Here is a 27,751-nt window from a genome sequence, read left to right on the forward strand (position 1 = left end):
GATCTGCAAGGGGGTGTTGGGCTGATAAGCAGAATGATCGGCTATACATTTACGCATCGGATGAACTACCGACACTGGCCCGAGATCTGAGTCGGCCCGATTTGGATGATTTGGATGCCGTGTAAATACTTGCACTGTTCTCTTATATTTAGAGAATGACTCGAGTTACACAATTCTTATACAGTATCGTGTTCTATAGTTTGTTGCGAAAGGAGGGGATGATGTTGCAGCGACCTTGACCGTTCATAGGTCTAGCTCTATAAAAGCAAAATCACTGCAGGAGAAGAGGCCTGGCTGCATTGAATAATCACTACTATTAGACCTTGGCATATGGTAGTGTCACTGGTCAAGTTCCTTACAAATTACCCTGATTCAGCTTTGCATAGTCTTCACACCGAGTCAATCACGTCAAGTAAAAACGGGATCACGATTTGCCGTCCAGATCATGATTCCGAGGCCTTTGGGATTTGTAATAAATAAGCTGTAATATAGGTAGCCATGCAGGTAAAGCATAGGCTTAAATGATTACTGCCGTGCCAAAAGCCCCAATTTATTGCTTTGCTATACGCTCAATTACTCGATTTCTTCAATTCTTTCAGTCTCGCCGATTGAATTGAAGCAATAGATCAATCGAGCCTATAGTACAGCGTAATCATGTGAAATAAAAAATTTACTAGCCTACCTAGTAGTTTCAACGAATACACTTCATAAACCTTGAAAGAGCAGTTCATAAAAAATGATGTATGGGTTTGAAGGTCAATACAAGCCATCCAGTCTAGCAATATAAACTATTCAGGAATCCTCAGAACAACCCTACCATCAATCTCCGAGCGCTCTAGACGATCCAACACATCATTGATCTCATCCAAACCAAAGACATCAATATGCGCCTTGACATCACCAGCAACTGCCATTGCCAAAAGCTCATCCATTTCCTCTGCCGTACCCGCTGAGTTGCCCACAATGGTGAGCCCTATACAGCCAGTCAGACAACTATATTCCCCAATTTCACACAAGAGACCCAGGCATTGAATACATACCCTTGACAATCATATCAAACGGAGTAGCAGGCAATTTGAATGGTTGATTAGGGATACCAACGCAGACCAGCGTTCCCAGGGGACGTAGCATTTGCATACTCTGCTCATATGCTCGCTCGCCATTAGCTGTGCAGATAACGGCGTGAACACCGAAGCCAGTGATGGTCTTGACTGCCTGCACGATGTCGACTTCTCGGAAGTCTAGGAATTCTGTGGCACCCAATGATACGCAAAGACGCTTCTTCTTTTCTCCGCTGGGTTGTTGAAATAGTATGGTTAGTATGCTTGTACCAGATCCCTGCTAAGCTGGGATATTGTATACCTATCAATTGCAATGACTTTGAGGCCTTTTTTAGCGGCGATTTGGATTCCCCTATGCAAGTGTACCGTTAATAACCAAGGTATTCTGTATCTGGAAAAGATTTGGAGTCATACATATGTCCTAGGCCACCCCCGGCACCGAGGATGGCTAAATAGTTCCCCGGGCGAGTTTTGGTCTTCATAATGGAAGAGTACATAGCGATTCCAGCTAAGGTATTTCAGTATTCATATTATAGAGTAACAAGCGGAGAAGACATACCACATAGAAGGGGCGCTGCAGTGTCTGGGGATAGCTGCTCCGGAATCTTTGTCACATGGCACGCTGGACTGACGATGTATTCTAAGTATCTGGTTAGAAGCCTGATATGTAACAACTCCATGAAAGAGAGGAACTACGCTGGAAAGTGCCAGGTACATTCTGTATTAATTGACGAAGTCAGCAAAACACCATATTTAGGACATATAGGTTGAAACTGAAGATATCTGCACTTACAGCACCAGCATTCTTTTGATAGGGACAAGCGGTATGATTTATCTCGCAAATCTCGCACTGCCGGCAAGAGCTATAGAGCCACCTAATTGAATAACAAAGGGTTCGTGAAAGGTTCGTATAATCAACCCTAAGCCCTGACTTAAGATGAGACATACCTGATTCCCACCCGTGTTCCAATCCATTGTTTCTCGTCAACCTCTGGACCGACTAAAAACCGCAAGAATAGTAATTAGTATCTGCTTCCAACCATTGAAAGACCCTTCAACCCTAATCTTACCGCCAATGACCTTCCCAACACCTTCATGGCCGGCCACATCAGTCAACATGGGTGTGTCGCCACGGATGCTGTGCAAATCTGAATGGCATACCCCGGAGAACTCGAGTTTCACGAGGATTTCACCATTTACTGGAGTTGGAACGGGGCAATTGCTTCGGATCTCCACCTTTGCGGAGACAGGAGCAGTGGGTGCGATGACTGCTGCTGTTTGGGTTTGAGGGGTCGCCATGTTGTCTACCTGGATGTATTGATATATATCAAAATTGCAAGGATTGAGTCAAGTAGGAAAGACTCTGGTGTTTTATGTGTTGTATCGCAGGTGCGGGGTGAGGGCACCTGGGCAAGATAAGCCAGTTGGGGTAAAGTACGTTAGCCTCCTTATAGCTAGGAAGAACCTCTGATACCTAAAAGTTATACACTAACATTTCCCACATACAGTTTCCTGAGAGAATCTTACCCTCTCCGACTGACTTCAGGACGTGAATTGGATAGTGAACTATATAGCTATCATTGTTTCTATAAGCCCAGGACGAAGAGCTCTGCTTCGCACCGCTCCGGATATCTTGTACAATATAATAGACTGAATGCTTTTCTTTACCTGGTTCAGCCTCAACATTCAATTAAACAATTATCTGTAAGCCGCGAGACTCTGACACCGGGGAAATCATGAAGCAATATAAGACAAGGACTCTGCCGAGGCATAGCCGAAGGGAAGAAGAGGCACAGCACCCCGAATGCAGCGGAAGGCTCCGAACCCATATGAGAAACTTGGACACATAAGGTATATCAACGATGAAAATCTAAAACCGGACACAAACACCAGAACCCTTAAGCGTTCTCCGATTGGATTGTTTGCTGTAATACCGTTAGCTTGTGGCGGGAGAGATAGGATTGGAAAGAAACATACCACCAGCCAATCCATTCCCTCATTAATACCCTTGCCGTCAATAGCAGAGCACGCGACAATGCTCCAGTTCCGGTCCCGCAATTCTCCCAGCTTCAAAGCCTCTGAAATCTCGCCTGCACCCTTGGCACCAGGCTGATCCTGTTTGTTGGCAAAGACCAGTAGCGCTGCATCGTGAAGTTCCTCTTCATTCAGCATGGCTGCTAGTTCGTCTGCCGCGGTCCCTAACCGCTCGATATCTGTGGAGTCGATGACGAACACTACGGCCGCTGTGTTGGCGTAGTAGCATCGCCAGTATGGGCGAATGGAAGTTTGGCCACCGAGATCCTATGACGCAGGAGTATCAGTAATGAACTGGGGATCGTGTAGCTATACACCACCTACCCAGACATTGAGATTCAGGTTCTTATATGTGACCGACTCGACGTTGAAACCGATCGTAGGTATCGTAGTGACAACTTCGCCAATCTGCGAGCGCGCATTGTTAGTCCGTTGTATCGATCGCGCCAATTCCTCCAGTTTCCCAACTGGGCGGGGTTTTAGTAGCTCACCTTGAGTCTGTAGAGCAGAGTGGTCTTTCCGGCGTTATCCTAGATGATAATAGAGTCGATCAGCTTCCATTTCCCCTTCATTATCCTGTTTAGGAAATATGACACCACATACAAGTCCTAGAATCAAAATGCGGATCTCCTTCTTGGACCAGAGCAGGGACCACATGCGCGATAGTGAGCCACCCATGATGTATGCGCGCGTGTTCGGTCGAGTGAGGGGGGCTGAAGCAACGGAAGATGAGGTCTGCGCAAGCCAATAGAGAAAATGAGTAAACTATGGTTAAGTTGTAGAGAAGTTCAGATGAAAGAGATGAGACGGGTTGCCGGCCTGTGCGGTGGGCGGTCAATCGGGGAGATCACGATGCGGGATTGAGCTCGTTCGAAAACCTGACGATTGTCCTTTCTCCTCTCAGGTCTGTCGGGTTAATTGATCACTTTTACATCCACTCCAGCTTCACCCTTTTTAGACACTTGCAATTCGGCGCGATCACAGTCCCGGCGCACTCCCTAGATTCGCCGCACGTCCCAGTTGACCCCGGAGTTACGCCATGGTCGGAAAGAAATCGGGTAAGGCCCTTCGGGATGAGGGTAGGTTCATCAAACAAGTGATGATTACACCTTGGTCTGATAGAAAGACTAATACCTGGACTATACAGGCCTGGAGCGCACCGACAACAACATGGAACTATCCAGCTGGCCCCAGATCCCAGCAATCAACCAGAAGAACTATTACACGTACGTGTACAGTCGAGACTAATAATCTGAGACCACCCCTATCGCTCGAGTTACGGACTTCAATGCTGACCGCACGATTTGTAGTGACTACCTGAAGCGCGACGACCAGAACCTGGCGTTCCGCCTGCAAAATGAGGAGGCAAGAACGAGAATGACCAAGAAGGCAAAGGACCACGACCGGGCCATGGCAATGGCCAAGCCCGAGAATGCGGAAGGCGAGGGCGAGGCAGATGGCGATACCAACATGGAGGATGCGGAAGAGACTCCAGCTGAGATGGCTGGCTCCAAGGTCATTGTCATTCACATCGGCAGCCAGAATCTCCGTATTGGCCTTGCGAGTGATGCGCTACCAAAAACCGTACCCATGGTTATTGCGCGAAAAGCAGCCACCAGCGAGTCTGAAGACTACGCAGAACCCAAGCCGAAGAGGTTCAAGGCCGAGGATGATTCTGAGCTAGAGCCTGAGAAGGCTTTTGGTTCTGAGGTATGTTCAGTACAATTTTCTTGAATTAAAGCTAACAATATTTTCTTTAGTGGTCCTCTCATTTCAACCGGATGTCTGCAGAGTTGAAGGTGCATATGCGACAGAACAAGCGACGGATGCTTCCTAACTCCAAGGAGATGGTGGTGAACTACAACCGCAGGACAGTACCGGAGATCATCTCTGAACACAACGACCCGATGCGTGTCGAATGGACCGAGCTCTCAAATCCCCCACCAGAGTATGTTGTTGGGCAGCCGGCGCTGAGAATACCCGATGCATCAAAACCTCGATACAAGCTCTATTGGCCAATCCAAAATGGCTGGTGTAATGAGAAAGACTACGAAAGCAAGAGGATGCTGTTCCTGGATATCTCACTGATCCTGGAAGACGCTATCCAGAACCAATTGGGCCTGACCAGTAAAAAGGACTGGACACAATACTCTTGTGTATTCGTCATCCCAGACCTTTACGACAAGGCCTACGTCACCCAAGTTCTGGAAATGTTGATGCGCGAATTTGCATTCTCTCGGGTGTGTTTCATTCAAGAAAGTCTGGCGGCCACCTTTGGTGCCGGCTTCACCTCAGCCTGTGTGGTCGATATCGGAGCGCAAAAAACCTCTATCTGCTGCGTGGAAGAAGGCATGTGCGTTGAGAACTCGCGTGTAAACTTGAAGTTTGGTGGCCAAGACATGACCGAAGCCTTTATCAAGATGATGCTGCACGATCACTTCCCCTATGCCGACATCAATCTACGGCGCAGACATGACTTTCTCCTGGCGGAAGAACTGAAGAAGAACATCTGCACCATGAACGAAGCAAGCGTCTCTCCTCAGGTCTTTGACTTCCATCTTCGTGTGGCGGGCCAAGATACGCGGAAGTACTCATTTAAGGCCTTTGACGAAGTTCACCTTGCGCCAATGGGTGTCTTTGAGCCTAGCATCTTCGATAACGAGAATAAAATTGACGGTCGACGGACGTTGATTGGCAGATCCGCTGATATCTACGACGGACAGCCCAACGATCCTACTTCTGCCGCGCAGTCAGAAATTTTGACTGCCATTGCTCCCCCTTTGGCTAAGATTAATGGTGAATCTCCCTCAGTAGCCGATGTTCAAGCTACGCCCAGCCGCCCACAGCATCCCACTGCTATCAGCAAACTCCAGGAGCTTGAGGGGACTCCCCGGTCTTCTGTTGCCGGGTCCCCTGTTCCAGAGAACACGGGGACCCCCCAGGCAGGCGGTACAAGCACACCCGCAGTAGCAGCTTCATCCCAGACTTCTCGTCCCCCAACCGTGGAAGAACGTGATGATATCATACCAATCTTCGCCTTGGACAACGCCATTCTGACTTCCATCGCACACGCCGCTCGTTCCGACGAGAAGAAAATGCGCGATTTCATTGGTGGTATCATGGTAGTCGGCGGCGGCAGTCTGACGGCTGGATTCCATTTGTTCCTGGAAGAGCGCCTGCAGGCTCTTCGTCCTGGCTTTGCCAAGGAGATCATGATTGGAACACCGCCTCGAGACTTGGACCCCCAGGTTGTTGTTTGGAAGGGTGCCAGCATTTTTGGCAAATTGGACGCCACAAATGACAGCTGGATTGGACGATTGGAGTATGATCGACTTGGGCCGCGGTTGATGGCTTACAAGTGTATGTGGGCTTATTGATTGTGTACTTTGGCTTTGTGATGCTATTATGAGAAGCTGGCGGTGGCGATGGGAGTTTTACATTTTGGTTATTATCAAAAAGGATATCAATATTTTCTAATGCAACGGAGTATTTGAATAAAGGATGACCAACGACAGGCAAACATAATCTAATTAGCACAGCATAGCACAGCATAGCACAGCATAGCACAGCACGAAGTTCGCTCTTCTCGTATATAAGCGGTGAAACACGGCAGAATGGTGATCTCTGGTTGGAGTTCGCTCTGCATTGTCCAGCTTCGATCAATTCAATCCGCCTCTCCGCCTCCAGCTGTCGCAGTCTGATAAAAGCTCTTCTCGCGTAGAGTTTGACATAAAGGACTTTTAGCTGTCAAATCTCGACTTCTGACTCCTATCAACCCTTGTTACAGTCCCCGTCACGACACAGTAGGTTTGCGACGACTGCCCTTGAGATCAATCCGAATCGGGCTTATATTGGATTGATAGTTCAGCTTTGTGCTACAACTTACATCCCTTACGACTGAACCGGTGATTGTCCAGTCAATCTGTGTGAGCCTACCTTTCCACCCACCAGCCTGATACAGAGTTGCTGATCTGCAATGCAACCGACAGCCCTTTTCTAGAAAACCGCACCACAAGATGTCCAAGTCTAAAGATGGACAGTCCTCTGGGAGCTTTCACCAGGATTACATTGCGTCGCTGCGCTACCGCAATGACCTACCTCCTCCGGACATGCCCCCCAAGTTTCTCGACATCCCGCACGAGGGCTTGAGCCGCTTCCTCACTCCCGGCTTTGCATCAAACCTGGCGCGTCGCGAGGAGCCAAATATCGATGTCGATGCTGAAGGTGGAATGCCCATTGACCTGGTCGGTATTCCGGGATTACACTTAGGCGATGAGAGTGGTACGTGAAGACCGAATGTTCATTACATCGCGTAACTGGGACTAACATGTCTGCCATAGCTATCATGGCCCCCGAAAACCCTCAGCCTATTGATCCCGCTGATCTCCCACTCCTCATGAGCATTGATCAACTCCGAAACCCCGTCCAGAAGAATACCAATGTCAGCTTCCTTCGCCGCACACAGCATATCTCGGTCGACCGCACCGCTGGGGCTGGAGCCGCTGTACCTGCCAAAACGCAATCACGGCCAAATAAGAAAGGAAAGCCTTCAATTGATGATCCTAAGCACGTCAAGAAGTTCATCACAAAGGGATTCGATATTGCTTACCCGCAGAGCAAGCACACTGGAGAGGATACCGAGAGCCGCGTCCGAGGCCTTCCCCCCACAAAGGCGGAAGTGGATGCCTGGGCGAACCCAGTCCACCCTGAAAACTCCAAGCTGAAGCCAGTCGGCTTCTTTCCTGTCTTGCCTGACCTGGAAGGATTCCCCGAACCTGGCGGTTTCCTTCAATTCAAGTTTGACAAGGCACCTGTGGCAGCCGTCGCAGGCAAGCGGGACAAGCGCATGGAAGTTGGTCTTCTGAGCCCGGCCGCACCCGAGCAACGTATTGTTCACGAGCATGAGTCCAAGATGGCTCTTCACGACGCGAACCCTAATCTCTACCCTCACCCGGGCCCAGTGCCCTTCGACTACCGCCTATTTCTACCTGAGAAGACCGAAGCCTTGAAGAAAATTCACACGAGCATGAGCCTGACACATCCAGACAGAAACGACCCAGAACTTTACACCCACGAGTCCGACGGCAACAAATACCACCGCTATGATCGTGCCCGCACCTACGCAACAAGCGCCCAGACCTTCAGCAACGAACAAAAAGACATCGCAATTACCCTTTTCAAGCCGAAAGACGGCGATACCAGACAACTGGCCGCCTACTACTACCCCATCATCGGCAAGGCCCGTCTCAAGCCCGAGCGTGCCCGTACCATCGCCCAGGCCGGTCTGGCACCTACATCTACCCAGCAGGAAGAGCCAGAGGAGCAAGTCGACCAGATGCACGTCACGGTCCGCGATCCCGACGAGCAAGAAGTCTACAAGCGTGCCACGCACCGCCTGCAGGTCGATCCCAAGTTCGCGAGCAACATGCCGCCTGAACCTACGGTCGTGGAAGAGGAGCAGCCAATCGAGAACGAGGATGCCGATAAGCCCGCTGAGGATACTCGCATGAGTGATGATGACGAGTAGGGCTGAGCGGCTTTGGATTATGTATAATGGGATCTTTTCTTGAACATTGATTCTCGAAGTATCTAGATTTCTTGGGTCTGGCGTCTGAGCAATGAGGAAAAAGGCGTTCAATTGAACAAGTTCCAAGCTTTTCATCGTACATTGGCATTGGCCAAAGCTTCATTACAGCTTGGACTGATCGGCTATACATATGTAGGAAGTAGTTCCCGGTAGACTTAATAACTCAGGTGCCTTCTTCCACCTGCTTTTCTTGCTTTCTTCCCACATGTTCATTTTGCCTTCCGTGTAACCAATCCATACCTCCGACCCCGAGTCCCAAACACATGGACGAAACAGTCCTTATAGAGATAAGCAATGCCACAGCCTACTTCAGATATAACTTCCTTTCGGGCTTTCCCGGAATGCCCTGGATAAATCGACTACTCAAGTTTGGAGTCAAGCTAGGTCTTGAGATAACGACTGCTGAGCAATATTGTCTGAGCTGCATGCGCGTACATACAACACTGAGTGGGTGCCGTGCACCGTTGATCATTGATCAGCAATATATAAGGTGGACCCTATTCAAACCGAGAGTCTCCGATACTGTTGATCTTATATGGTATGGCGGGGCTCATTGAGGGGTAGATAGCTGTAGCTGTGCAGTATAACGGCTTTGGCTAGTGGTTGAACATCTACATATGGGAAATGGGGGCTTCTCCCATAGAGGGATCTTTATAGATGAGTCAAACCTTCCTTTCCTAGTAAACAAACTATGTATCTTCTAAGATTAAGTTATAAATGAACAAAACCCCAAAAGATAAGGCATCCCGAGAAAACCCCATAAGGAATATACCAAAAATGGGATAGATCAAAGATCCCCAATTAGCCCGGGCTTATAGTTACAAGATCCCATCAAATCTGGGGAACCTCCAATGTGCAGGCAACCGGGGACATGATTGGCGCCTGTAGACCCTGGAAGTTGACCCCCAGCACAGCCTATCGGGGCTTCCCATGGCCCCCACGGGCCCGACGGGGCAGTGCCAAGCAGCACATGGTAACGGGCGGGTCTGTGAGTGGCTGATCTGGGGCTACTGCAGGAACCCAAATGCGCTTAAAGTTGGCTATACTACATACTACATACTAGCTAACACTACATACTATGAGCCCGGAGTAGTCTACATGGGACTACTCTGAATCCGTCGATCATGTACAGGTACCCTCTACTTACACAGTGCCCGCCACTGCACCTCCAATCTAAGTCCTTTGTACCTGCCCCTTGCCCCTCCCCCCTCAGCCAGCTCTCTCTCACTCCCTCCCCACCCATGTGTCGCCGTGATAGGAGGACACAGTTCTCGCCCTCCCCCATGATGCGGCACACGCGCTCCGATCTCGTGCTCGGGTTCTTGTATATGAATCCATGTCTTCTTCTCTCTTTCTCTTGACTTCGTAACGCTCCTTGCAGATTGCAGATTGCTTGCAAAATGGATTGGATGCATGTTTACATTGCCACAGCGGCCTTTTCGGTCTTTGCCCTCGTGGCCCTCGTTCTCTTTGTTTCTTCGCAGCAGGTCAAGGTCGCTAATACCTGGACTGGGCCGTACCTCAAGTTTATCTGGGCCAATTTCATTAAACCCCATGACAAAAAGGCTGGGGATCAGCAGGATGCTTTGGAGAGCTTTTACAAGACACAGGTGCGTTTGGTGTTGGCTGGTGACTGTGACTGATAACTGGTGATTGGTGATTGGTGACTGACTGGGTGCAGGCTGCCGTGTACGATGCTACCCGTCGTCGTCTTCTCTGTGGTCGTGAGGACATGCTCGGTCTTGTTGCTGCGCAGTTGAACTACAAGGTTGGCAGTAAGGATGTCAAGGCTGGGAAGGCTGTCTGGGTGGATGTGAGTGTTGAATTGAATTGACTCGAGTGGTATTCATGGCTGACGCGTTCTAGGTTGGTGGTGGCACTGGGTAGGCAGATCGATCACCATTGTCGAGACCGGAAGCTGACTCGCAGCAGATACAACATTGAAGCCATGGCAACTTTCCTTCCCGTGGACAAGTTTTTCGAGCAAGTTTACCTGGTTGATCTCTCCCCGTCCCTCTGTGAAGTTGCCCGCCAGCGGTTCGAGCGTCTTGGGTGGAAGAATGTCACTGTTCTATGCCAGGATGCTCGGTCGTTCCGTCTTCCGGAGAGGGTCGTCGATCCGCGGTCTACAAATGCAAATGATGGTGTCGACCTGGTTACTATGAGCTACAGTCTATCCATGATTCCTGGTAAGTGCCAGTGGGAATGCGGGCAAAGTCAAGACATTGACTCTTTCAGATTACTACAGCGTTGTCGACTCATTAACTTCCCGCCTGAAGCCGACTGGTATTCTGGGTGTGTGTGACTTTTATGGTAAGCAACTGTTCACAAACTATCATAAGCCGGTTGCTGACCCCGATACAGTTCAAAGCATCGTGGATGTTTCCTGCCGCAACTACACCGGTGGTGCCTTCAACCGTCATGTCAACTGGCTCGGGCGTGTTTTCTGGAGAGCCTGGTTCGACTTCGACCGCGTCAGCCTCGAGGCCGCTCGTCGTGACTACCTGGAATACAAGTTCGGAACCGTCATCTCCGCTAGCGAACGGAACTACCTCCTTGGTGGCATCCCATACTACATCTTCGTTGGCTGCCCGAAGGAAATTCAGGCGACCCCATCGAGCCAATCAATCGAGAAGCTGGATGCCTCTTTCACCGAGTCTCCCTATCTGCTTCCCGCCAACCACAAGCAAGAAATGGACCAGGCAGTTGTGAGCAGTTCGCAGGAGATCCGGTCGAAGGCTTATGAGTCTGCAGTCATTAACTTGAGTGCAAACCTGCCGCTTCCATCTTCATTCTACCAGAACCAGCATTACCGTATCCACTACAACGACATGCTTCCCAAACACACTCAGTTCCAAAACGAGTACATCTACGCATTCACATGGGAGGACCCACGAGTTGACCACCGCCTTCTGAACATTGGCAAAGACGATGTCATTCTGGCTATCACAAGTGCTGGTGACAACATCCTCGATTACCTACAGAAGGGTCCCCGTCGGGTGCACGCAGTGGACTTGAACCCCAACCAGAACCATCTCCTTGAACTGAAGGTTGCCAGCTACACAGCACTCGGTCACCGAGACATGTGGAAGATCTTTGGCGAGGGCAAGCACCCGCAATTCCGCGAGCTCCTCATTTCTAAGCTCAGTCCCCATCTCTCCAGCCAGGCTTTCCAGTACTGGCTCGAGCATACCCACACCTTCACTTCCACTTCCGGTCATGGTCTGTATGAGACTGGAGGTTCCCGCCACGCTATTCGCATGGTACGCTGGCTCTTCAACATTTTCGGACTACAGGGTGAAGTTCGCAAGATGTGTGAAGCTCAAACCCTGGCAGAGCAACGCGAAATCTGGCCTCGCATTCGCCGTGTTCTAATGAGCCGACCGCTACACTGGGCTATTGTCAGCACTGAATGGTTCGCCTGGAAGGCAGCTGGGGTGCCTCGCAATCAGCGGAACATGATCGTTGACGATTTCTTCCGTCGCAATGGCTTGACTGAGGATATGAAGGTCGGCAAGGATGTCAGTGGCCAATCGATCTGGGAGTATGTTGTCAACACGCTTGACCCTGTCGTCAATGATACTCTCATCAGCAACGACAATTACTTTTACTTCCTCTGTGTTCAAGGCAAATTCTCTCGGAGGTATGTTCTTTCAACTGTACTTTGTGGCTTCTTACTAATTATTATAGATGCCACCCTACCTATCTGTCTCCTCAGGCACATGTCAAGCTTTCTACGCCTGGTGCATTCGACGGTCTTCGTATCCACACTGATGAGATCAACGAGGTGATCAACCGCATTACTCCAGGAACTCTGACCATCGCTGTGGTAAGTCGAATCAGAACATCTAACAAAGCTCCTCATCTAACACTCGAATAGGTCATGGACTCAATGGACTGGTTCGACCCAGACGGAGACGCAGCCCCAGCCCAAGCCCGTACATTCAACCATGCATTGAAGAAGGGCGGCCGCATCCTTCTCCGCTCAGCAAGTATCGACCCCTGGTACATCAAGCACTTCGAGGAGAACGGCTTCTCTGCCCGTCGCGTGGGAGCCCGCTTCCCAGGTACATGTATTGACCGGTAAGTTCCAACTCACCCTGTCAACCTATCACAGAAGCTTATCAATCTCAGCGTGAACATGTACGCATCCACCTGGATCTGCACCAAGACCGAAGACATCTCCCGCCCCAAGAACCAACGGACAATCTCAGTCCTCTCCTTGCCTGACAGCGCCATCCCCACAGCCAAGCGATCAGGCAGCGTGGAGGACCTGCAACTTTGAGATCATTTTTCTTGCTTTCCTTTTGCTTTTCGATAAGACTGCTCTGCTCTGCTCTGCTCTGCTCTGCTCTGCTCTGCTCTGCTCTGTGCATGCTGGTGCTTGTACTCGGCCATGATACCTATGATTTGGAGTTAAGATAAAGATGGCGGCGTGTTGTTTCTGACTTAAAAGCGACGGAGTTCAGGGTTCGACTTCGATATGTTTTCAAGAGTGGGAAATGGGAGAGATACTTTTTCACCGATTTCCTAATTAACGCCATCATTAAGCACATTGATATTCTCACGATTTTTAGCTGGATATGGCAATTAGCTGTAATCACTGTACATCAATAAGCTGGTAAATTGGAAAGTGGCTATGTAGATCCTTGCAGATCACATCGATCCCTAGAATACAATCCTCCACGAATTTGAGCACATTTGCGCAAGTATTTTCACATCGTCGTCTCCAGCCCTTTCCCGTGTTTCTGGAGTCTCTGGATTGATTTTGTTGCACTTCAATCCAGCCATCCAATCTATTGTCCCTAGTTTTACCTTCCCCTCTACCTCCACATCAACATCTACATCTATATCCCAACGAAGGAAGAAAGAAAAAAGAAAACCATACAATGCCATTCGACTCCCAAGGCGATAAATGGTCCTGGTAAGACTACCTATCTTCCTCTTATCCACAAGCTATCTATCCCTATATCTCAATCTCAGTTCATACATCCCCAACAATTTAATTCTGATAAGTTATATCACAACTAACAACAAACTCCGAACAAGCTCCTCATGCATCCGCGGCCACAGATCCACAAAATGCATGCACTACGACCGTCCCATGAAGCGAATCCCTAAAGCCGGACGCCCTCTGGCGAAATGCTCGCATCTTAATGGTGTTGATTGCCATTGTCGCGAGGTTTGGGCGGTTATGGTTCCGCTTGCTCCTGGTATGTTTCTGTTTTTATATACCAGAACCAGATCCCTCTATATATGATGTGATATGGAATAGAGATACGCATTGGTATTGGTACTGACCTTTTGATTCTTGGGTTGGATAGGGTCGATGGTTTGTACGCCTTTGCCCTGATTATTTTTGTCAGTCGTTACATGCGCAACGAGAACAGGGTCTTGCTGGGATTGGTGGTCGATGAGTTTTACGGTTTGATTGGGATTGAAGGGAGTTTGAATTTGGCTATAGATTGGGATTTGGTTTGATTTGGGAAATGGGGGCTATACTGTAGATACTAGATATTAAATAAAAGTATATTGGTCGAATTAAGTCTACTTGAAAATATGAATCCCTCCCTCAAATCTGTTTGAGAGAACTCCGTACCCATCGAGCCTGGTACTCTACAGCAGTAGTCTATTACAAAAGCATTGTAGGGCCCTGGAGTCAAGCTACCTCTATGCCATATCAGCTACGGAGGGAAATGGTAGAACGGGCGAGGAAGGGACTCACGCAATATATTAGGATACCCACTGATCGTGAGCCTGATATTCACTCTGTATCTCGAAGATGCTAGTCCAGGTCTACGTAGCCCTAGGTAGAAATTCTTCGGACAAACACCGAATATTTTGTAAAAATTGAAACGAAACTGATAGTATGAGTACACATTTTACATTCCTATTGTACAAGCGATCCAAAGTACCAAAGCAAATACTGGATCACCAAAGCGAAGATAAATCACCACATGAAGCGCTGGATCTTGCCAGGCTCCTGGGGCCACTCAAAGCCCTTGTACAAGAAGACATATCCAGTCACCAAGTTGATGAGCAAGAACCAAACCGTCTCCAAGAACTTGGGGGAGTTGACAACGAAATCCGCGCGGCGCTTGTCTTCTTCTTTGCGGGGACGAGTCACTCGGTACTTGAGCAGACCTGGCGATGGTGGGAGGTGGAGACGCCACATCACCCAGGGGATGATGAAGTAGCGCGGCTCGACCAAAGGTGCTGTCACGAGAGAGAGGGTGGTAGCGGCAAGCCAGATGAGGACGAAGCTGACCCGCGGTGCCTCGAGCTGGGTCTTCTGGCGTGCGAGGATGGATTGCTGGACCTTCGCGATTACCGCGGGATCATTTGGGTCGATGGTCTTGGTCTTGGGTTGTTCCTCTGGTTGCTTGGGTTTCGGGATATTCTTGCGGTTAGGTCGGGTGATCCTCTTTGTTCCTTTGGGAGGCTGCGAAGGCTGGGTGGGTTTGGCCGCTGGCGCAGGAGTAGGCGCCGGAGCAGGGGTAGGAATGGGAGCAGGAGGAGCAGGAGCAGTAGGTGCAGGCTTCTCCGGGACTCGCATCAATTTGGGCGCCACAAGCAAAGTAGAGAACCCAAAGGCAGAAATCACAGCCCAACCAGAGAGGAAGTACACCAAGACTGCGGCATACTTGACTACCGGATGAATTCCCAGAAGAAGGCGGAACACGTAGAACACATAGTGGCGGTTATCGGCGAGGGTGAAGGGGTGCACGATTGTGTTGAAATGGACCACGGCAAGCATGAGAGGAATCACACCCAGGACTGCCTTGAGTGATGGAAGCTTTCTCTGCTTCGCCGGCCAGCCCAGATCCAGAGACTCGGGAATAGACTTCTTGGGGGTTAGTATATTAATCAGAGGGATGACGAAAAGTGGCCATGAGAAGAAGGCAAAGTACGGCCAGATGTAGAGCATCTGAGCCAAGTGGATGCCTGCAGTGTGGAACTCCTTGTGGCCTAATCATTGGCAGCTATTAGCCTATGCTTCCATACGTCCATAACAATGGAAGCTTACCTAGGACAACACCGTTGTTCCAAATCACAAATCCACCAAAGGCCGCGAGGACAATGAGATGAGGAAGAATAGAGATCAACACAGCGGAAGGCTTCTTAAGAGCGACAGCTGCAAACGAGATGACGGTCTTGAAATAATCTAATTGCCTACGTCAATGTCCGCACGCCATACATGTTCCGTCACATTAACTCACCGGCCAAAGTAGCTTCTGAGACCAGAGGATCATAGAGCTCATTCTGCTGTAGACCCTGTTTCACAATCTTAGACACCTTAGACGAGGAACAAGTGGAAGACGACGCTCGAACTTTGCGGACAACCTGAAGTCCACCAAGGAAGACAGAGACCCAAAAGATATTCGTCTGTCGGCAGACAAGTGCAGCCAGACCAAAGGCTAAGAAGCCCAAAGTTTGCAAGACACCGCTGTCACCGGCGGAAGCCCTCTTCAGATCCCAGTTGTATGCCTCAACCACGACCAGAAGCGCAAGAATATCCGTATAGTACAGACCCGAGAAAAAGAACAACGGCGGGAACAAGCAAATGTTCAGCGCAGTATGACCCAGATACGAGCTCAACTTCCGGTCATTCGTCACTTTCTGAATTGCATCCAGCAGCGTCTGCAATCTCCAGGGAAGAAAGATGGCAGTAGTAGCAACGTTCGTCATGCGTAGAACTTCAGTCGTGAGCTTAGTCGGCGTGCCGCGAAGGAGGAGCAAAGTCGCGCAAAGAGCATAAGACCACAGGTACAGGCCCGGCGGAGTGGTGAGTTTCGGATCCCATTGCGACCACTTGTGCGCCCAGTATGCCTGTGCTTGGGGAACGTGGAAGACCTCGTCGAGGTATGGCTCCGGGACAACCGCGTTGACACGAATCATCCAGACGGGAATGAGGAGCAGACCGAAAGGAATGGCATAGCGCGCAGCTCGGCTGAGCTGGGATTCATCGGGCGAAACCATGCTCTGCTCTTCAGTTGGCAATGGCCATGTGTTGTGAAGTGAGCTGCGAGCGCACTCGGGGAGCTTGAGCTTGAAGATCGCTGGCGGGGAGTGCAAACGGACCAAACGCCATTCCGCTATCGACGCGAGTTGGCGTTCGGACACAACCAGATCGAAGTGAGTCGTGTGTGGCTGATCCCACTTGTTTTTTGGCTTGCGTCTTGTCTTGAGAGCACAATGGCTTTCCCTTTGCCGCGGGGTGTCACGGCGTCGGAGATCGCTTTTCTGGCGGAGATGGAGACAGTGACAATTGTGCCTCGCCAGCGTCTCGAAGGCCTCGAATTACTAGGAGTAACTAGTCCTTTCCTTAAATTGTCTGCATGAAATTGACCATCTCAGGGCCCCGTTGAACCTCTCGTTCCTCCGCGACGCGCCTCCCTTCCCCTCTGGCTCGCACTTCTACTCAAACGCCAACGCCGTGCCAATATCATGCCACCTGCCTGGTTACACCCTGAGCCATTAAGTCTCATCCTCGAGGTGGAATCTGGGCACCAGGACTACAAGAACGCCTTCTCCCCGCCCCCTCCACTGCCTGGCCAACCCAGCGTTCTAGATCGTGGCCAAGAACCGACTGCCCGGCCTCAGTATACCCCAGATGGCAATCGGTACTATGCGGCGCCGCCTTTCCTACCACAGAATACAGCACAGCCTGTGAATTCTTCGCGGGATCCCCCTTCACTACCGTTCCACTGGGTCGAGGTTGGGAATATGCTTCTCGATGCTGCGAGCGATGACCTGGTGGACCCGGACCAGATCCGCAGACTACTGAAAGACTTGCGAGAAGTCCGCATGGCGAAGCTGAGGTCCGGTGTTGAAGTGCTGGATGCTGCGGCCACCGGTGGCGGTGGTGTTGCCCTGACGGGTGTTGGTTCTATGGAGTTAGGCGAAGAACGTGGGTTTGTCACTGGCGTGGTGGATGGCCTCCGGTATGTTCGATCTCATTCTTGGCTATCCAAAGACATTTGAATGGATTGATGCTAAATATTACAGAAAAATCGGCTCCTCCAAAGAACAAGCTCGACGCGAACAGATGGCCGAGCAAAGAGCGAATGGCGGGTATGATGGCACACAAGACGACGACGAGGAAGAAGATTACATGGAGTTCTAAGCGCATTGGGACATTTCCCACTCTTTGTTTTGTGGGCATATTTTCATTTGGAGTTCAACGGTGCATATGTGACGCAGACCAATGTTTCCCAAAAAAACGACTTTCATGTATATAGTCCGATATACCCTATTTCCTGAACTGACGATGACCAACGGTTATAATCAAGGCTGTTTCAATTTACATAACACCATACAGCAATGCAAACGCTCTAATACAAACGGGGCGAGGTAGTGAAAGAATGGAGAGGGTATATCGTCCTCGGAAACTCAAGTACAGGGTTTGGCCGGGGTTATCAACAACATACAAGCCGTATACAAAGGTCCCTTTTAAACAGTAAGAACATGGTGTGTGTCGTCTCATTGGGCAACGCCCTCGTTCTTCTGCATCATCTTCCTCCGCGCGGCAAGAATCATATCATCTCGGCGCTTTTGAAGCAGGCGTTGGCGCTCCTCCTTATTCTGAGACCAGGCAGACTTGGATGGTGTCGCCGGTTGTGGTTCTGTTTCGGCATTGCTGGCTGCCTTTGCACTCAGGTTGTACCGGGAGATCAAATCCTGTCCGTCGGCTTTCGGTGGCGTGGCCGAAGTGGTCTGCACAGCGGGGATGTTGGCAGAGGGGATTGCGACCTGGGGTTGGAACGAAGGCGGTGGCTATAGGAATTCGTTAGTCGATACTCTTTGTCTTGTCTAACCTGAGATCAAGTCTGAAGCCAAGTTGCCACCTCCAACAACAGCCGGGGAAGCAAATGACAACATCAGCGCAACACGTACAGTTTCCAGCCCAAGTCCAGTCAAGATCCGCTCTGTTGTCGCGGCGACGCTTCCTCCATTACGCTGCAAATCCCACATAATATCCCGCGTGCTCAGCTGAGGGAACATCTGTGAGATTTGTTCTACCTGCGCCGGGTCGACGACATTCCCACGGCCTCGACCTCGGCTGCCTCCTGCGGGGGCGTCGTCGCGGTTAAAGAACCATCGAAGGACGAAGAAAGATACGACTGCTAGGGTGAGGAGCGATGGGATATTCAGCGAGGGTTCTTCGTCTGTCATTCTGTCGGGTCCGCGGCGCGCGGGTTGAGTCAGGCTTCAGGGTTCCCGGGTAGTTGGCGGAACGATTCCGAGAAGGGTAGGGTGTCGTGTGGGATGACGTGACGTGACCAATATAATATCGAGGACAAATTGCCAGGAGGGGATAGACAGTTAAGAATGTCAGGGCGCAATGCGCGGGGATAATTCAGCAAGAGCAGCTTGGAAAGTGGCGCTGACGGGGTCGGGAAGATCGGTGAACAACACGTGCCTGACGGCATGCGGAGTCGGATGCCGAAGTATAGCTTCAACCTCAACAATAGCATCACGGGGTTTTATATCATAGTTAAGCCTACAGAAGTACTACGAGATCGACTTTGCACTCTACACAAAATATTCAATATAGAAGCGAAAGCACCTTTCGCAATGCATAAATCGTGAACAGAAATCCATTCCCATCCATAACCAAAACATACATCAGACCGAAAACACCGTCTGCCAAACGTCATAACAAACCCCAACAGACCAAGGGAGAAAAACTATAAACAAGTGCACTCAATTTCATGCTCATACTCATTTCAAATCCGCCGGGGTCAGTGCCTGAACGATACTGGTACCCTCGCTGAACCTCGTGCGGAAAATGCGGTTGGCATTTTGGAACATGCCATCCTTCAGTGAGACGACAATGAACTGAGATCCCTTGAAACGGGTCTTGATCAGTCGACCAATGTTCTGGGTGTGCGACAAATCCAGGGCAGCGTCGACCTCGTCCAGAATGTACATGGGCGCGGGCTTGAACTGCAAGAGCGCCATGATCAACGACAGGGCAATGAGGGAACGCTGACCACCGCTCAGTTCTGTCAAGCTTTGCTTCCAGACCTTGCCCAGGGACACCTTGACCTCCAGGCCATCGGTGATATCTTTGCCCTCTGGGGGATCGAGCTTGGCAAAACTGCCTGGTAGGAGCTCGTTGAAGATCTGTCCAAAGTCGCCATTGACCTTGACCCAGGTCTTGTGGAGAGCCTCCTTCTTGTATTCATTAAGGTTGATGATGGTCTCTTCGATCTTTCGCTTATCGCGAATGACCGTCTTCATCATGTTTTTGAGGGCTGCCTCCTTCTTCTCAACGCTGTCGATCATGTTCATGACCTTGGGGTTGATCTTCTTCTTCATGCCCTGAGATCGCTCTGTCAAGTTCCGTAGTGTTGACTTGCACTCAGCAATGTTCTGGTTCTGGAAGTGATAGGGTGTGTTGGCGCGTCCGAACTGCTCCTTCTCGTCCGCAATCCACTCGTGCTCTTGCTCCATGTGAGCTACAGCCTGGCTTGCAGTGTACTGGTCCTTTTGTAGCTTTTCGAGCTGGTGGCCGAGTTTTTGCGCTTCTAGGCCTTCTTCGGTGATCTGAGAGGATTTGGACTGCATGGCCTCTTCCAATTCTTGTAGTTCTTCATCGAAACCAGTCAATTTAGCCCTCTCATCATCGAGCTGGGCTTGCGCAACATCGTGAGCATCCTGTGGTTGTCAGTCATATGGCATTTAGTATTGTGAGGAATGGCAGTTACCTTTAATCGGATCTGCTCTCGTGTCTGTGACTCTATCTCTTCCAATTGAGCCTTCAGGGTATTGTCGCATTCAACCAACTGCTCCTCAGCGGCAGACAAATCGCTGCCGACTTGTTCAGAATCCAATCTGGTGGTCTGCAGTTCTTTCTGCAGCTCCTTGACTGAGATAGAATTCTTGGCAAGACTCTTCTTGAGCTTGGCGAGCGAAGCCTCGAGCTCTGCGAGCTTGCTGTCTTTGTTGTCACTGAATTCGCTCATGTCCTTCTCAATTCGCTTGATATCCTTGGATGCTTCGGCCTGGCGAACCTTAGCGTCGGCGATGTCTTTCTTGAGTTGCTCAATGTTCGCTCTCATCTCTTCGACAGCTTGGATAATCTAGAACAAATTAGCACAAATTACGAAACCGGAGGAGAAGAAACACATACCGAAGAAGAAGAGTTGCTGTTAATCTGCTCCTCGGTAAGTCTGATCTCGTGGGTTTTAAGATCCAGATCCTGCTTGATGGAGCGAACTGCATCGAGCTTCTTCTTTTCCTTGTTCATGTGGTCCTCCAAAGTTGCAAGTTGACGCTCCTTGCTTCGCAGCTCTTTGGTGATTTCATTCAACTTCTGCAGAGTAACGAGAACTCCACTGGAATTGGGGGAGCTTCCACCAGAAAGGGTTCCAGATGGATCGTAGACATCGCCCTCCAGCGTGACACTCTTCATCCGGACTGACGGATCAAAGGTCACCTTCTTAGCCGTGTTGGCATCTTGACAGATCAGTGTGTTACCGAACACGTAGTTCATAGCGGCGAGGACATCGTCGTCGTATCCAACCAAAGACAAGGCAAGGTCGACCTTTCCAGGTGCAAGATTCTGGGCAGCTCCGATCTTTTCGGCGGAAGCCTTGAACGCGGAGATCTTATTAAGGGGAATTATAGTCACACGCTTGCGTAGTTTTCCTTTCTGAAGCAGCTGTGTACCGGTTTCCGCACTGTCGACAACCACGTTGTAAAGACGACCTCCAGCGCAAATCTCCAGTGCAGTCGCAGCAGAGACCTGATCTTTGTTGAGAGTGAAGAGCTGAGCAACCAAGCCCTTAACCTTTGACCGGTCGAAGTTGGGATGAGGGTCTGCGTAGTTGAAATCGATGTTCGCCGCCTGTCGCTTGAGAGCATCAGCCCTTTGGCGGAGCTCACGAATATCCCGCTGCAGCCCTGTCTGCTCCTGATAGATTTGTTCCTCCTTTCCGGGCTCAAACCCAAGCCGAGTAAGCTCCGACTCGAGCTTGTTGGCTTGTGACTTCAGTCCTTCGAGGTCACGAAGAAGGCCAGAGTTTTGCTCCTTGGCCTTCTTTGCGCGAGGCTCTTCCTCTTTGATTCTCTTTTCGAGGTGGGTAATCTTAAGCTTGCCCTGCTCTTGTTCTGTTGCGGCATTGCTTGCTCGGTTGCGGGCATCTTGCAGCTGACCCTGATAACCACTCTCTTGGCCTTCTTTCGAGGCGACACCGGTTTGAAGTGTCTGGAGGAGTTCCTCCTTCTGTTCCACTTCCACATTTTGTGCGTCGAGTTCGGATTTGGCGGCATCGTATTGGGTCTGTACCTTTTCGTAGATTTTCCGTTTCTCCTTCAGGACCTTTTCAAGCTCTGTGACGGTACTTTGGATGGCCTTTCGCTTTTCCTTTTCCTCGTCCATGCTTGCATTCTTCAGATCAAAAACAGTGCTCAATCGGACCAGCTCATGTGAGTAGTTTTTAACTTCATCCTCGAGCCCTTGGAACTTTCCGCCTTTCCGGAGTTCCTTGTCGCGAGCTGTGCGCACTCGCTTCACGTCCTCCTCCAAATGGGCGATCTCATTCTTGAGCTTGGATGCGTTGTCCTCCAGAGCTTGAACTTTGCTGCGTTTGTTTTCGCATTCATCACCCGCAACTCGCAGTCGCTCACCGCCACGAACATAGTCGTGAGCAACAACAAGTCGTGTCAATCGCTCGAGATCGTTTTGCGTTTGTTGGAAGTCAAGGAAAGCTCGCTTCTCCGACCTGAGCTTTTCGAGCTTAGGCTCGATTTCTTCTTTCAGCAATTCCTCGATCTCGCGCAGCTTCAGCTCCTTCTTTCCCATTGTCCGGTTCGCCTTTTCCCTGCGATCCTCAAACATTCGTGTACCGGCTGCCTCCTCAATCATCGACAGAATCTCAACTGCCTTCATGTTCAAGACCTTCGTAATTCGGCCTTGCATAATCAAGAAGTTGGGGTTGTTGATGTTCAGCTGAACACTCTGAAACAGGTTCTGGACGGTTTGTTGCTGCGCGCGGTGGCCGTTGATCAAATATTTGCTCGTGCCGCCCAGCACAATCTGGCGGGTGACTGAGATATTCGCATATTCCTCGAATCCGATCGGCGATTTCGCTGTATCCCGGTTGTCGAACACGATCGTCACACTGGCTTTGGTGACACCAGCTTGACCGCGCTTGTAGATGAGATCTTGGAGGTTCTGTGCGCGGACCGTCGTCATGTTGGTGATACCGAGGACGAAACAAATGGCATCAAGGATGTTGGATTTACCACTGCCGTTCAGGCCAGTGATGGAGTTGAACGCTTCGTCCCTGCATTGCACGATTAGTCAAGTCCTTCATTTCCATCGCTGCTTTCGAAACCATGAGCCCGATTTTTGCTTGAACGAGGATTGCGTACCATCCCGAGATCACCGTACGCACGGCGTACGATTTGAAGCCCTGCCAGGAATTAGCGCGCGAGCGGTAAGCGATGCAATGCGACTCACGTCTATGACAATTTCAGTAATCCTCATGGTTCCGGAACGGCGTTCTGCTGCGCAGATTGCATGGGACCGAGGAAAGTGGAGGGGGAGCGCGATTGTTTTGCCGCAGCAGCTGTTTATGCTTTCCCCATTTGGGCCTGGCGCTGTTGCTGAGGTCAGCGCGGGGCCATCACGTGCTGCCATCGAAGTATGAAACTCTCGGCGACTTCAAGATGAAGTCGCCGGCATTGAGAAAATTGGATATGGCAATGTTAAACCTTGGCCTGAGTTAAAATGCGCAGTTTGATGACTACATTACTCCTGTGACTCAACCCTTACGACCAACCAGAACACAATCCACCAGGGTACTTACGCCACGCTGCCAACCACATATTAACTTGCTCCGTATGTAACTTGGGCTTTGACACCACAATATTGAACTAGAACATCTGGAAGGCCTGGACTGATAATAGCTGCCTTTTTGATACATATTAAATGAATTGGTGGTACTTAGTCTCCACCCACGGAGACATTGTCGGACACTTTTCTATCCTTACACACATGAACAAGAGGGCAAATTGTATTTCCAAGACGATATCACAACTTATTTAAGATGAACGATTTCCAGATTGACCAGAGTATTTTCCATGCTCCCAACTCGTCACATTACTAGACGTCTTCCAAACATCAATTTACAATTCAGTCATCAATACTCCCGATTCATAATGCCTCCCAAAGTTGACACGGAAACCCTCTTCAAAAGTGAAGCTTTTGCCGCCCAGTACAAAGTCGCTGAGGCCTTCACCGGCCCTTTCGGTGAATCACTGATTGGGCAGACCAAGCTGGTCGAAGACGCGAAGGCTAGACCAGACCAGCCTCTCTTTGTTCTTGACAATGCCTGTGGCACGGGCATCATCTCCAGTCTTCTGAACGAAAAGCTGGATAGTTCTATAAAAAGGAACTGGAAGTTGACTTGTGGAGATATTTCAACACCGCTACTTGAATACACTGGACGTCGTATGAAAGAAGAAGACTGGCAGAATGCAGAGACTAAGGTCGTGAATGCGCAAGAGACTGGACTTCCAAGTGATTACTTCACTCATGTCTTTTCTGCTTTCGGTGAGTTCTCATTGTGAATCCTCTATACTCAACAGTAGTTGACCATGGTCCCGTCGGTAGTCCTGATGGCAATTCCCGACCCTTTTAAGGCCCTCGATGGTAAGTACTTTCAACCCGATTTTGAAGGCTTAATAGTAACGGCATATTACTAGAAACCGTTCGAATCTTGCAACCCGGAGGAACGATTGCCTTTTCAACTTGGATAGAGCGTGAGTCTTGAACAATACAACCCCTTCTCCCTCCTCCCTCCAAATAGGGTCCAACTAACAACCAAAAAAACAGCCGGCTGGCTTCCTATTGCACGTAAAGCAATTGCAACTATACCTGGAAATCTGCCTTTCCCCAAGACACAGGAATTCCTGTCAATTACAGGTGACGGAGAATGGAGCTCAGTCACTTGGATCGAATCCCAACTCAAAGAGCGTGGACTTGAGGACATCAATGTTCACTCAGAATCGAGGAACTTATCCGTGCCGTCATCTCGCTTTACGGACATCACCATGATGATGTTGATCGTGATAATCAAATCCTTCTGGACGGACAAGCAACGCAAGGAAAATGAAGACAAAGTTCGTCCGGCGGTGGAGAAGTACGTGGTAGACACCTACGGGGAGAATGCAGATATTGAGATGAAGTGGGTGGCTATTATCTCTACTGCACGCAAGCCTCAGTAAACAGACGATTTACGGTTCAATGTATACTTTACAGATGAAAGGTCTACAACATGGATTATATATTGGCAAGGTCATCAAGGCCATTGATTTTCACATGATCGTATTCTGGTTTCCCACATAGCCCATTTAGCCCCCGACAAATCAACGCGCCCTGTTCCCGAACGACAATGTACTATCGGCCACCCCACTGAGCAATATTACAGAGAACCAGTAAACCAAACGCCAGTGCTGATTGATTGAATTCTGTGCGCCGCACCTTGCTCCTATCAACTTCAATTCATGAGGCGTGATGTGTTGCGCCAACTGGGCGAGTGACACCTCGGTTGGGGTCCAACCGGTTGTCCAAGTCTTCATATCGCAGAATGAACTCACGCTGTAATTTCGAAAATGATTAGCTTGACATTTCTCAAGTCTCAGGAAAGAGATCGGTATACTTACACGAATCTTCTTCCAACTGGCAGGATCCCAGAGAAGATAAACTCCGCGCTCGCTCACTCCGCGCTCCACATCGACGGGACCAGGATATGTCTCGTCGCGGGTCAGCCAGCACCTTTCGAGCTTGTGGTACCGCCATTTGCGGCCCATCAGCTCCTCGGCTACCAGCTCTTGCATGATATCCCGAGGCATGCTGTAGAAGATGTAGAAAAGGGTCTCATCGCTGAAGCCAGGGATGCGAGATTGAAGTGGTTGAATATTGGCAACATTGTAGCAAGCCGGCAGAGAGAAATCTTGTTCCAGAGGGACTGCTGACATCGATGACACAAACGGGGTAGCGAACGAAGTGTGCAAAGGTCTAAGACTGTCAAAAAAATATGCATAGTGAAGGGAAAGAAGGCAATGCATACTCAGCTTGGTTTAAATCCAACCCTAATGTCATCAGATCTTGGCCAACAGCGAGACTAGCGACATCAGGACTCTCGCTGTGGATCATGCGCAGCAAGCCAGCCAATCCAAACCTGTCAAGTTCACTCATCTGTGCAAGTGGTGGCTGTTCTGTGCTCTGTGGTGCATTTGAAACTTCTTGACCATCTGCATCCTCGGTCTGCCTTGATTGTAACGCTTGTGGGTCACTGAAGTTCCGTTGCCCCGACATTACGTTGTTGTTTATGTCCTGCTAGAAAGTTAGTATTTCTGTGAAGCAGAAATTGACCGGGAAAGTAGTACTTCTTTCTCTTGTCCAAGAATACCATTAGGTACTTGGCTAGGTGACCGGGAAGCCCCTAGACCTAAAAACAGTATCAGTAAGCCGATCCATTGCTGCAAGTGAGATACTCGAGGAAGCGCCTGCCAGCCTGAAGCAGTACAAAAACCCTACGGAGTTGCAACTATGCATGACTGGGACCATTGAGATTTGGAATTCACATACCAGCGCCATAGTTCCCGAAACCCGCACCCTGCATCAAAGACCCAGTCCGGCCGAGAGGAAGCTCAGAAGCAGCGTTCCGACCCAAAGGAGGGAATTCTTCAATATTGCCCGTCTGAGGCTGGCCACCGGCACCTAGTTGGCTACTGATGCCCTGCCCACCGTTTCTGAAGTCATCCAGCCGATTGGCGAATTGTGAACCTGAAGGGAACATATCGTCGTGAGGGGGTTGTGACTGCTGAGGTGTAGGAAGTCCCTGAGTCTGGGAGGTACGAGAAGGAGGTTGCGATGTCGGAGGATGCTGTTGCCTTTGGACAGGTGTTTGTTGAGCAGCGCGTTGACTTGCGTTGGCCCACATCAGCTGGCCGGGGGTCTGCGACTGCGACTGAGATTGCTGCGGTGTTCCTGATAGCGAAGGAAACTCCCTAAAGCCAACGACCTTGTTAGTTTCCCATTCAGAGACCGGATGATACCACCACAGGCCTCGCCTAACATCACTTACGAAAGATCTAGCGGTGCCGCTGACTGGGACCCCCCTAGACTTTGTGCGAAGCTCCCCATGGTTCCCATTGTACGCTGCTGGTTGCCCTGTAGGCTCGATGTTCCGCTAACGGGTAGATTGAAGCTCCAGTTCGCTGCGCCGCCTAATCACTCACACATTAGCATTTCCTCAGGCAAATATATGAGTGTCCAGAAGATATAGTCAGAGGCAGGCGCACCAAGTTTTCCGTTTGGCAACTGCGCAGAAGCTAATGATGCATTTCGAGCCTGTGTTTGCTGTTGCGAGGGGAATCCGGGCATGCCTCTTAGCGGCTGCGGGCTTGGTCCTGACACAAGCGTGGCAAGTCAGCACGATCTTCAATTGCTTCGCGTCAAGGCACGCTTGCTTGGGTCAACACCGCAGGAATGTGTCGGCGTGTCCCTGCAGCAATGTCTCGGTCGCAAATGAAGGCACTGTCTGCGAGGCTTGCCATTGGAGCACGAAACTCCTTGTTGTTCAGGTCGCCGGCCCGCTCTGACTAGCAAGCACATCCAAGCCCATCGTAGAGGTATATTCCGCGAACAAATGCATTCCGCGGAGGTACAAGATAAGGCATGACAAGGGTTTCAAGGGCATTGAAGGAAAATGACGAACCTGGCCTATTCATAGTCGATGCTCCAACGAGAAGCTAGTTGACGAGACCTTGAAGATCTCTTGGAAATAATCACAGAGGACGATTGGTCGAGTAAAACGCCGGGGTAGAATCTGTGGAGGGGGAACAATCCACAAAGGGCCTCTTGGTCACGCTTGATGCGGCGCTGCTCCGCTGGAGGTCAAGTCGATTGGGCAGTTAAACGCGCGGATACTGGGGAATGCCCAGGTCGGATCTCAAACAACCGCGCACGGTATATTTCGAGATAGACGATCTCTAAGCTCGTCTAAGGAAAGATATATGATCTGAAGAAAAGAAATTCAAAGAGATT

At 50.1% G+C, this 27,751-nt stretch overlaps 11 protein-coding genes across 11 annotated transcripts; 5 read left to right on the forward strand and 6 right to left on the reverse strand.

The window, feature by feature from the left end:
* Positions 1–705: 705 nt before the first annotated feature.
* On the reverse strand, positions 706–2,360 carry PENARI_c007G03889 (zinc-dependent alcohol dehydrogenase; the record flags this gene model as incomplete). The annotated part of the gene is made up of 10 exons (XM_022630859.1): positions 706–713; positions 818–973; positions 1,041–1,294; positions 1,363–1,413; positions 1,476–1,569; positions 1,621–1,701; positions 1,758–1,779; positions 1,855–1,936; positions 2,010–2,061; positions 2,132–2,360. The coding sequence occupies 10 exons, from the start codon at positions 2,358–2,360 to the stop codon at positions 706–708; spliced, it is 1,029 nt and encodes a 342-aa protein (XP_022489370.1).
* A 599-nt stretch (positions 2,361–2,959) lies between these two features.
* Positions 2,960–3,773, reverse strand: PENARI_c007G12374 (ADP-ribosylation factor family protein; the record flags this gene model as incomplete). The annotated part of the gene is made up of 5 exons (XM_022631257.1): positions 2,960–2,986; positions 3,039–3,362; positions 3,420–3,503; positions 3,587–3,625; positions 3,699–3,773. The coding sequence occupies 5 exons, from the start codon at positions 3,771–3,773 to the stop codon at positions 2,960–2,962; spliced, it is 549 nt and encodes a 182-aa protein (XP_022488890.1).
* Positions 3,774–4,134: 361 nt separating this feature from the next.
* On the forward strand, positions 4,135–6,472 carry PENARI_c007G09541 (putative chromatin remodeling complex subunit (Arp8); the record flags this gene model as incomplete). Its single annotated transcript, XM_022631121.1, has 4 exons — positions 4,135–4,174; positions 4,243–4,321; positions 4,406–4,805; positions 4,856–6,472. The coding sequence occupies 4 exons, from the start codon at positions 4,135–4,137 to the stop codon at positions 6,470–6,472; spliced, it is 2,136 nt and encodes a 711-aa protein (XP_022488934.1).
* A 639-nt stretch (positions 6,473–7,111) lies between these two features.
* PENARI_c007G02555 (uncharacterized protein) lies at positions 7,112–8,622 on the forward strand (the record flags this gene model as incomplete). Its single annotated transcript, XM_022630795.1, has 2 exons — positions 7,112–7,376; positions 7,436–8,622. 2 exons carry the CDS (start codon positions 7,112–7,114, stop codon positions 8,620–8,622), a joined length of 1,452 nt encoding a protein of 483 aa, XP_022488976.1.
* A 1,460-nt stretch (positions 8,623–10,082) lies between these two features.
* On the forward strand, positions 10,083–12,967 carry PENARI_c007G07938 (class I SAM-dependent methyltransferase; the record flags this gene model as incomplete). Its single annotated transcript, XM_022631049.1, has 9 exons — positions 10,083–10,292; positions 10,364–10,495; positions 10,549–10,565; positions 10,615–10,871; positions 10,921–10,995; positions 11,047–12,325; positions 12,373–12,511; positions 12,563–12,765; positions 12,817–12,967. The coding sequence occupies 9 exons, from the start codon at positions 10,083–10,085 to the stop codon at positions 12,965–12,967; spliced, it is 2,463 nt and encodes an 820-aa protein (XP_022489268.1).
* A 1,665-nt stretch (positions 12,968–14,632) lies between these two features.
* On the reverse strand, positions 14,633–16,662 carry alg10 (dolichyl-P-Glc:Glc(2)Man(9)GlcNAc(2)-PP-dolichol alpha-1,2- glucosyltransferase; the record flags this gene model as incomplete). The annotated part of the gene is made up of 3 exons (XM_022630931.1): positions 14,633–15,651; positions 15,710–15,847; positions 15,903–16,662. 3 exons carry the CDS (start codon positions 16,660–16,662, stop codon positions 14,633–14,635), a joined length of 1,917 nt encoding a protein of 638 aa, XP_022489400.1.
* Positions 16,663–16,878: 216 nt separating this feature from the next.
* psf2 (DNA replication protein PSF2) lies at positions 16,879–17,809 on the forward strand (the record flags this gene model as incomplete). The annotated part of the gene is made up of 3 exons (XM_022630906.1): positions 16,879–16,992; positions 17,041–17,627; positions 17,692–17,809. 3 exons carry the CDS (start codon positions 16,879–16,881, stop codon positions 17,807–17,809), a joined length of 819 nt encoding a protein of 272 aa, XP_022488998.1.
* A 356-nt stretch (positions 17,810–18,165) lies between these two features.
* PENARI_c007G12137 (uncharacterized protein) lies at positions 18,166–18,858 on the reverse strand (the record flags this gene model as incomplete). The annotated part of the gene is made up of 2 exons (XM_022631251.1): positions 18,166–18,459; positions 18,580–18,858. 2 exons carry the CDS (start codon positions 18,856–18,858, stop codon positions 18,166–18,168), a joined length of 573 nt encoding a protein of 190 aa, XP_022489267.1.
* Positions 18,859–19,407: 549 nt separating this feature from the next.
* PENARI_c007G09712 (condensin subunit SMC2) lies at positions 19,408–23,182 on the reverse strand (the record flags this gene model as incomplete). The annotated part of the gene is made up of 5 exons (XM_022631129.1): positions 19,408–20,346; positions 20,397–20,771; positions 20,822–22,979; positions 23,068–23,108; positions 23,156–23,182. The coding sequence occupies 5 exons, from the start codon at positions 23,180–23,182 to the stop codon at positions 19,408–19,410; spliced, it is 3,540 nt and encodes a 1,179-aa protein (XP_022489426.1).
* A 674-nt stretch (positions 23,183–23,856) lies between these two features.
* On the forward strand, positions 23,857–24,924 carry gtmA (gliotoxin thiomethyltransferase; the record flags this gene model as incomplete). Its single annotated transcript, XM_022630818.1, has 4 exons — positions 23,857–24,250; positions 24,311–24,349; positions 24,403–24,459; positions 24,533–24,924. 4 exons carry the CDS (start codon positions 23,857–23,859, stop codon positions 24,922–24,924), a joined length of 882 nt encoding a protein of 293 aa, XP_022488981.1.
* Positions 24,925–25,201: 277 nt separating this feature from the next.
* PENARI_c007G01879 (NOT2/NOT3/NOT5 family protein) lies at positions 25,202–27,088 on the reverse strand (the record flags this gene model as incomplete). Its single annotated transcript, XM_022630758.1, has 7 exons — positions 25,202–25,297; positions 25,363–25,717; positions 25,770–26,035; positions 26,089–26,150; positions 26,291–26,712; positions 26,790–26,931; positions 27,007–27,088. 7 exons carry the CDS (start codon positions 27,086–27,088, stop codon positions 25,202–25,204), a joined length of 1,425 nt encoding a protein of 474 aa, XP_022488986.1.
* Between the last annotated feature and the right edge of the window lie 663 nt (positions 27,089–27,751).

The sequence above is a fragment of the Penicillium arizonense genome (genome assembly GCF_001773325.1).
Source record: "Penicillium arizonense strain CBS 141311 chromosome Unknown PENARI_contig007, whole genome shotgun sequence".
Taxonomy (NCBI): Eukaryota; Fungi; Ascomycota; class Eurotiomycetes; order Eurotiales; family Aspergillaceae; genus Penicillium; species Penicillium arizonense.